The sequence below is a fragment of the Ascaphus truei genome, chromosome 2 (assembly GCF_040206685.1).
Source record: "Ascaphus truei isolate aAscTru1 chromosome 2, aAscTru1.hap1, whole genome shotgun sequence".
Taxonomy (NCBI): Eukaryota; Metazoa; Chordata; class Amphibia; order Anura; family Ascaphidae; genus Ascaphus; species Ascaphus truei.
In genome coordinates this window covers 374,665,590-374,675,961 of record NC_134484.1, presented here as the reverse complement: position 1 = coordinate 374,675,961, position 10,372 = coordinate 374,665,590, and the positions used below count along the sequence as shown (strand labels likewise).

At 44.2% G+C, this 10,372-nt stretch overlaps 1 protein-coding gene across 1 annotated transcript in view; it reads left to right on the top strand.

The window, feature by feature from the left end:
* Window positions 1–1,014: 1,014 nt before the first annotated feature.
* LOC142487558 (collagen alpha-1(VI) chain-like) overlaps window positions 1,015–10,372 on the top strand; it is a 32,582-nt gene continuing 23,224 nt past the window's right edge. Inside the window, exon 1 of the mRNA XM_075587081.1 lies at window positions 1,015–1,178. Coding sequence (XP_075443196.1) covers window positions 1,029–1,178 — 150 coding nt within the window. The 5' untranslated portion in view covers window positions 1,015–1,028. The remainder of the gene's footprint in view (window positions 1,179–10,372) is intronic.

Genomic DNA, 10,372 nt, shown 5'->3' with positions numbered 1-10,372 from the left:
AAAGGTGTGTTTGGGGAGATAAATATAGAACTCTCACTTTTCGGATTAACACACCACTGCGCGACACCACCAAAGGGAGACGCTAGAGGGAATCAAGCCCATCCCAAGTTTCAGTTCTCATGTTTGTAAAAGTGCATCTTGGCATATCACGTTTATCATTAAAAAAGCATAAGTCATCCAGGTTTGACGGATTAAACATGTCAATGACGGCTTTTGGTTCATTTTAGTCCTAAGACGGACCGCATTGAAAAACTTTATTTTCCAGATGCCTCCATTTAATGTCCTTCATCTTCTCCTCCTATTAAATGTCCTGATTTTCAATCCATTGCTCATTAAGGCCCATGTTTACTAAGCAGGTCTATGCATTAAGACACCTTCCAAACCAGACGACACATTACACTTGTCTTATGGCATAGTGCGCTTAGTAAATATAGGCCATGGGGGGTAATTCTATATATGCCTAGGCGACGGTCTAGGTCATTTTCAGCAGGAAATCCCCATTTAAGTTTGTCTGAATTTTCAGCCGAAAAAGGGCCCAAATGGCTCCTGTGTCATCTTTCGAATAAGTGACTGCAAGATGTTTCGGATCTCAAATACACTGAAGCACTTGGGAAAGGGTTTGCTTTCATTTCCTTAATGTCTTAATATTTACAGCACTGATAGGAACATGCATCTTCTCACATCACACATGGCTTGTGTTTTTTCCCCATGTAATCTTATGTAATGTCCTGCAGTCGCATACATTTAAAATATGTTTCACATGTGTAAGATGTTTCTAACAAATAGTATAAAATAGTATCAACATAACATATGTTAATAGATATGAGTTTGTTTATGTATCTAAAACTGTAGTTTTTGTATATAAAACGATGTAGTATTTGTTTAACTTTTATAAGTTAAAAACATATGAAGTACTAGCTATAGATTAGTTATAGGCAGCCAGCCCTTGCTAATAAGTCCCTGCTTTGATGCTTCCCAAGTCTAAAGAATAACAGAATGTAGTGCGACATTCTGCCACCCTGATCTTGATGTTTCTTTTCACAGAATGTCCATGTGGACCAGTGATGTTATTCTTCGTTTTGGATAGTTCTGAAAGTGTGGGGCTTCATAAATTCACTCTGGAGAAGGAATTTATTGTCCGTGTGATAAGCAAGATCACCAAACAAGGGGGGAACAAGGTATTGTATACATTTAATAGTGTATATATATATATATATATCTCTCACAATACCCCCAGGAGTACCTTTACGAACCATATTTACAAAGGAGGAAATGCTATATATTGTATGCCGGAGAAGGCTGTTCGGGATATTCTCGGCCAAAATTCCCCATTAAAGTCTATATACACCTAAGTGTATAAAGGATGAGGCCCTAAATGGTCCAAAGCCATGAATGGGCTGTGTGGCGCCTTGTGGATTAGCACCGTTTAGTAAATGCCCCTGTGAGTTAACCTCCTGTGTGTCAAGCGTATGTTAATAAAGACCGGCCCTTACTATTAAACCATAAGTCATATCACAAATACATATTTTTGATAAGTGGCAAAGCAGTAAGCTTTTTTTAAAGGAAATTGCACCTGTATCATGACACGCACCCAGAACACACTGCACACTGGGTTGGAGGTCTCCATTATTGCCCTGTAATCTTTCATCAGTTGCAGTAGCACGTGGAACTAACTTTCTGCATGAATTGTACTGATGATCAGGCTGATCAGAGGCAGAACATGGGAGCTTTTCAGACGTCGATGGTCTCTGCTTGGTTATTGGCCAGTAATGCCCTGTTCTGAGGGGATTATTACTATTATAGGCTAAATGTAGGCTTATTTCATAAATAATAGACACTTTTGTATAGTTAAATAGATTTTTATTTAAAATAAAATGGTAAATACATGAAACCACCTCTATATACACTTACACTGCAGATATCTACATCCACACACTGCCGCCCCTCTGTGTGTACACACACACACACACACATCAGCTCAACACACACAAACTGCTGCTACACACAAAAGCACACCACACACAACACAGCAGCTCTACACACACACACACACACACACAACACAGGAGCTCTAGACACACAACACAGCACCTCTACACACACAACAGCTCTACACACAAACTCTGCTGCTACACACTGCTACTGACACACACACACACACACACACACACACTGGAGCTCTATACACACACACACACACACACACACATAAGCTCTACACACACAAAAACTGCTGCTACACATACAACAGCACAAAACACACACACACACACACACACTGCAGCCACAATAAAAAATGCAGCCACTTACTAAACTTTGCACTCTCCCCCCCACCTCTACACACAACACAGCACAACACAACACAGCAGCTCTATACACACACAACATACACACAACACTGCACCTATATACACAATACCTCTACACACAACACAGCACCTCTACCCACAGCACCTCTACACACAACATAGCACCTCTATACAGAGCCCCTCTACACACAACACAGCACCTCTACACACGCTACACACTGACACTGACATACACACAGCACCTCTAGACAGATATACAACACAACAGCACTCACACACAAACTGCAGCCACAAACAAACTGCAGACAGCTACTTACTTCTTTGCAGACACCATCTCCCCCTCTCTCCCCCCCCCCCCCCCCCATGGCTGATACTTTTAGACCAATCCCCTGCCCTGTCTCAGAGCTATTACTTAATTCTAACCAATCCCCTTCCCTGTCTCAGCTGTTCTGAAAGCTGATTGGCTGTAAATAAACAGATTGAAAACTGCACTTTTCAAGCTGCTTAAATTTCGGACATTACTGATTGGTTAAAATTCCGGGCATTATCCAATCAGAGAGCAGGGTTTTCAATAATTCCCTGAATTTTCCTGCTTTAGCCTATAATTAAGTAATAATCCCCGAAAAACAGGGCATTACTGGCCAATAATGCCCTGGCTGGAAGAGTTGAAGGCCCGAGGCGAAGCCGAGGGACTTTAACCCAGTCAGGGCATTAATGCCCTGTTCTGAGGGGATTATTACTATTATCGGCTAAATGTAGACTTTTTTTCAGAAATAATAGACACTTTTGTATAGTTATGTAGCCCCCTGTAAACAGCCTGGGCTACTAAATCTTCCTACTACTGTGATAAGTCCTGTTAACCACAGGCCCCAGTAGTAATCATGGGTTTTCCCCCTTGCAAAGCCCTGCCTGCTTGATTAATACAAGCCTGTCCCTGCTGCAACCCCGAGCCGAGGGGGAGTGTCTTGTTGATGTCATAGGGGCGGGGCTGACCAAACTTAGGTGGCTGTCTCTGCCGGTCAGGAGTTCAGTCCATGTGAGAGTCAGTCTAGTTGAGTCTGAGGCTGAGTTGAGTCTTGCTGGAGCTATGCTTAGTTCAGTCTAGAGAAGTCTAGTTGGTGTGAGGAGTGAGTAGTCAGTCTACGGAGAGTGTAGCTAGGTTCCTGAGGAGCTAGGGCCTAGTGAGCAGTAGGTGGAATGATACCTCTCATCCTGCTTAGAGGGTGAGGGAAGAGCTAGCCCCACCCGTGGCGCCCTCGGTTGCGGGTGGAGGCAGGGAGAAATATACCCTTCAGACCATCCTGCGGAAAGTGATCTGGCGGGAGAGGAGGAGGAGGTGTACCGTGTATCTGCGCATCTGCATGTGTGCTGCTATTCCGTGCCTGCTACAGGAGTACAATAAAGACTCTGTTACTTTTCACCACTGTGCTGTGTGATTCTGGAGCATTCACCCCGAGACCTAGGGGGTTCTTCTATAAGGGTCTCTTCCCACATCCCTGGGAATTATAGGAGATGGAGGCGCTGCACCACTAAGTCCATATGGAGGCCACTACCTCAGAAGCCGAGTCCTGTCTCCCCCATAACATCGCGGGAAGCTCAGGCCCTCCTGTTCCTCACAGGTATGCACCACCACTCACAACCATGTAACTGCCCTCACGCACCCTAGATACATCAGTTGAGTCTAGGGGGGGGGAAAGGGGTTACAGTTATATAGATTTTTTTATTAAAATAAAATGGTAAATACATGAATCCACCTCTAAATACTTTTACACTGCAGATATCTATATCCACACACTGCCGCCCCCTCTGTGTACACACACACACACACAAAACACAGCAGCTCAACAAACAACACAGCAGATCAACACACACACAAACTGCTGCTGCTACACACACACACACACACCACAGCACCTCCTCACACATGGCCACACACACACACACACTGGAGCTCTACACACACACACAACACAACACAGCACCTCTACACACAACACAGCACCTCTACACACAACACATATCCTCTACACGCAACACAGAACCTCTACACACACAAACTGCTGCTACACACAAATACAACACAACAGTACAGCACACACACAGCTGCTGCTACACTCATAAACAATGCTGCTGATGCTGCTGCTTACACTGACACACACACACCACACAGCAGATCTACACACACACAAACTGCTGCTACACACAACACAGCACCTCTACACACAACACAGCACCTCTACACACAACACAACACAGCACCTCTACACACAACACAACACAGCACCTCTACACACAACACAACACAGCACCTCTACACACAACACAACACAGCACCTCTACACACAACACAACACCTCTACACACAACACAGCACCTCTACATACAACACCTCTACACACAACACCTCTACACACAACACAGCACCTCTACATACAACACCTCTACACACAACACCTCTACACACAACACAGAACCTCTACACACACAAACTGCTGCTACACACACAAACTGCTGCTACACACAAATACAACACAACAGCACAGCACACACACAGCTGCTGCTACACTCAAACACTGCTGCTGATGCTACTGCTGACACTGACAGACACACACACAACACAGCAGCTCAACAAACAACACAGCAGATATACATACACACAAACTGCTGCTACACACACACACACCACAGCACCTCCACACACACACACACACACACACTGGAGCTCTACACACACACAACACAGCACATCTACACTCACAACACAGCACCTCTACACACAACACAACACAGCACCTCTACACACAAACTGCTGCTACACACACAAACTGCTGCTACACACAAATACAACAGCACAGCACACACACAGCTGCTGCTAAACACAATGCCTTCGGAGTGGTTTTTTTTTCATATGGTTCAAACCGGGAGGGGGTTCTCTGGTGCTGCACCTGTCAGTATCTCGGGAACCCAGGGAGTGTCCACAGCTTTAAAAAAAAGAATGGTTCAACTCTGGTTTGAATGCAGCAAAGTAATATGTGACATAGGCGGAATTGCTGCTCCAAACATAAACAAAGCTTCTTTTACTGTCAGACAATCTACACCTGCTCTGTAGGGCTGCGGCCAGGGTGAATGCTGGCGCTCAAGCTCCGTAACGTAAGGCGCTCATTTTGCTTGGGCGATTTGTGTCCTGCTAGTTGCGCGCGTAGGGGGGGTGGTGTGGGGGGGGCGCAGCCATGACGTCCCGGAGCTGGTTTGCCCTCATTGGGCGAACCGCTCATGTGACACACCACCGAGCGGCAGAATCATTTTTATTTGACTCTGCAAGCAGCTGAGCGCCGTGCGCACTCACTCTGGACAAACACATTGTAGCAATTGCATTGGCTGCAATAATGCCTTAGCACCTGATTACCTGTGTGAATGCAGCAGGGTAATACTGAGTATAGAAACTATTTAAAAAAAAAAAAAAAAGTAGATTGGACCATACCTTTAAAGGAGCAATTTATTATTTTTTTATTATTATTGTTTTTAAACATAGGTTTGAATTAGGGGGCCCCCAGGGCTGAACCCCATTAATTGCAGCTCAGAGGTCCACTTGCTTCCTGAGAAACAGACCTCCAAAGGGGGTGCCGGTTTCTTGGTAAAGTTTAAATCTTCTGCGTCACGCAGCCCAATAGGAAGCCGAACCCTATGATGTCACAGCTTCCTATTGGCCTGCAGGGAGCGGGAGATTTGAAACTCCGCCATTACGTGAACCCTGCTAGCCGAGCTGCTACCAGCACCCCCTGCAGATGTAAGTATCTATGGAAGCAGGGGGTTGACAGAGCTGAAATTAATGGGGTTCAACTCCAGAGACCCCCTGCTTCAAAACTATGTTAAAAAAAAATTAAAGGCTCACTTGGATTGCCGCTTCAGGGCTGTTCTATACAGCATGCGGCCGCGTGTTCCTATGCGAACGCGCGTGCACGTGCCGCATGCTTGTCCTGTATATAGAGCCGGGAGCTGCAGGTAATGTGTGTGTGTGTGTGTGTGTGTGTGTATATGTGTGTATGTATGTGTGAGTATATGTGTGTGCATGGGTTGTGTGAGAGAAAGTAAGTCCTAGATAGATTTTTTAAAGAAAAAAAAAGTTTAATAAATATTTTTTTTTTGTTTTGCAATCCTTGACACACACACACACACATCCATGCATACATGCATACACACACACACACACACACACACACACATCCATGCATACATGCACACACACACACATGCATGCATACATGCATACACACACACACACACACACACACACATCCATACAAACACGCATACATGCATACATGCATACACACACACACACACATCCATACAAACACACATCCATGCATACATGCATACACACACACACACACACACATCCATACAAACACACATCCATGCATACATGCATACACACACACACATCCATACAAACACGCATACATGCATACATGCATACACACACACACACACACACACACACATCCATACAAACACACATCCATGCATACATGCATACACACACACACACACACAAACACACATCCATGCATACATGCACACACACACACACACACATGCATACATGCATACACACACACACATCCATACAAACACGCATACATGCATACATGCATACACACACACACACACACACACACACACATCCATACAAACACACATCCATGCATACACACACACACACATCCATACAAACACACATCCATGCATACATGCATACACACACACACATCCATACAAACACGCATACATGCATACATGCATACACACACACACACACACACACATCCATACAAACACACATCCATGCATACACACACACACACACACACATCCATACAAACACGCAAACATGCATACACACACACACACACATCCATACAAACACACATCCACGCATACATGCATACATGCATACACACACACACACACACACACACACACATACAAACACGCATACATGCATACATGCATACACACACACACACACACACACACACACACATCCATACAAACACGCATACATGCATACACACACACACACATCCATACAAACACACATACACGCATTTATTTATTTATTTTATTTATTTATAAAATATTTTACCAGGAAGTAATACATTGAGAGTTACCTCTCGTTTTCAAGTATGTCCTGGGCACAGAGTAAAACAAATAATACATGGTTACAAATACAGTTACATAAATGAACAAGGTATACATTTATATACAAGACATTGCATGCACAGTTAAAGAAAATATATATTATGAGCGTATGAAACAGTTACAGACCAGATTAAAGTGTGAGACAGCCTTAGATTTGAAAGAACTTAAGCTGGTGGTGGATATGAGAGTCTCTGGTAGGTTGTTCCAGTTTTGGGGTGCACGGAAGGAGAAGGAGGAACGTCCGGATACTTTGTTGAGTCTTGGGACCATGAATAGTCTTTTGGAGTCTGATCTCAGGTGATAGGTACTGCATGTGGTAGGGGTGAGGAGCTTGTTCAGGTAGCTGGGTAGCTTGCCCAGAAAGTATTTGAGGGTGAGACAGGAAAGGTGAACTTTGCGCCTAGACTCTAGTGATGACCAATCTAGTTCTTTGAGCATTTCGCAGTGATGTGTGTTGTAGTTGCATTGGAGAACAAAACGACAAATTGAATTGTAGAGGGTGTCAAGTTTGCTAAGGTGGGTTTGAGGAGCCGAGCCATATACTATGTCTCCATAGTCAATAATTGGCATTAGCATCTGCTGTGCAATACGCTTTCTGACCAGGAGACTTAGGGAGGATTTGTTCCTGTAAAGTACCCCTAGTTTGGCATAGGTCTTGGTTGTCAGGGTATCAATGTGCATCCCGAATGTTAAGTGGGAGTCAAACCATAAGCCCAGGTATTTAAAACTAGTGACAGGTGTTAGGGTGGTTTTAGCGTTGGTTCTAATCAGGAGCTCAGTCACTGGAAGCTTACAAATTTAGTCTTGGTCCCAAATACCATTGTTACAGTCTTGTCAGTGTTTAAAAACAGTTTGTTTTGGGAAATCCAGTTTTCGAGTCTCAAAAAGTCAGACTGAAGTATGTGTTGAAGGTCAGAGAGGCTATGGCTGTGTGCATACAGGATTGTGTCATCTGCATACATGTGTATTGAGGCTTCCTTACAAGCTGTGGGAAGATCATTAATGAACACTGAGAAGAGTAGGGGCCCCAGAACAGAGCCTTGCGGGACACCACAGGTGATATCCAGGGGGTTGGAGTTAGAGCCTGAGATGGACACATGTTGGGATCTTCCTGATAGGTAGGACTGAAACCAGTTTAAAGCATGTTTCCCTATTCCAGAGCTCTGGAGTTTGTTAAGCAGGATAGCATGATCAACTGTGTCAAAAGCCTTTGCAAAATCTAGGAATACTGCACCAGTGAGTTGTCCCCGTTCCATTCCACACTGGATTTCATTGCAAACTTTTAGCAGGGTAGTTACGGTGGAGTGTTTGGGACGAAACCCAGACTGGAATTGGCTAGGGAAATTTGTCTTGGTGTAGATCTCGCTTAATTGGGAGTGGACACATTTTTCCATAACTTTGGATAGAATTGGGAGAAGTGAGATTGGCCTGTAGTTTGAGACAGTGTTTTTGTCCCCACTTTTGAAGATTGGGACAACTCTGGCAGTTTTCCAGGTCTTAGGGATATGGCCTGCAGACAGGATAGAGTTGACTATGGACGCAATTGGTTTGGCAATGGCTGGGGCACATACATACACACACACACACACACGCATACATGCATACACACACATCCATACAAACACGCATACACGCATACATGCATACACACACACACACACACACATCCATACAAACACACAAACACGCATACACGCATACATTCATACACACACACACACACACATCCATACAAACACGCATACACACACACACACACACACATCCATACAAACATGCATACACGCATACATGCATACACACACATCCATACAAACACGCATACACGCATACATGCATACACACACACACACACACATCGATACAAACACGCATACACGCATACATGCATACACACACACACACACACACACACACACATCCATACAAACACGCATACACGCATACATGCATACACACACACACATCCATACAAACACGCATCCACGCATACATGCATACATGCATACACACACACACACACACATCCATACAAACACGCATACATGCATACATGCATACACACACACACACACACACATCCATACAAACACACATCCACGCATACATGCATACATGCATACATACACACACATCCATACAAACACGCATACATGCATACACACACACACACACATCCATACAAACACGCATACATGCATACACACACACATCCATACAAACACACATACACGCATACACACACACACACACACACACATCCATACAAACACACATACACGCATACACACACACACATCCATACAAACACGCATACACGCATACATGCATACACACACACACACACACACATCCATACAAACACGCATACACGCATACATGCATACACACACACACACACACATCCATACAAACACACATACACGCATACATGCATACACACACACACACACACATCCATACAAACACGCATACACGCATACATGCATACACACACACACACACACACACACACATCCATACAAACACACATACACCCATACATGCATACACACACACACACACACACACACATCCATACAAACACGCATACATGCATACACACACACACACACACACACACATCCATACAAACACGCATACACGCATACATGCATACACACACACACATCCATACAAACACGCATACATGCATACACACACACACACACACACACACATCCATACAAACACGCATACACGCATACACACACACATCCATACAAACACACATACACGCATACATGCATACACACACACACACACATCCATACAAACACACATACACGCATACACACACACACACACACATCCATACA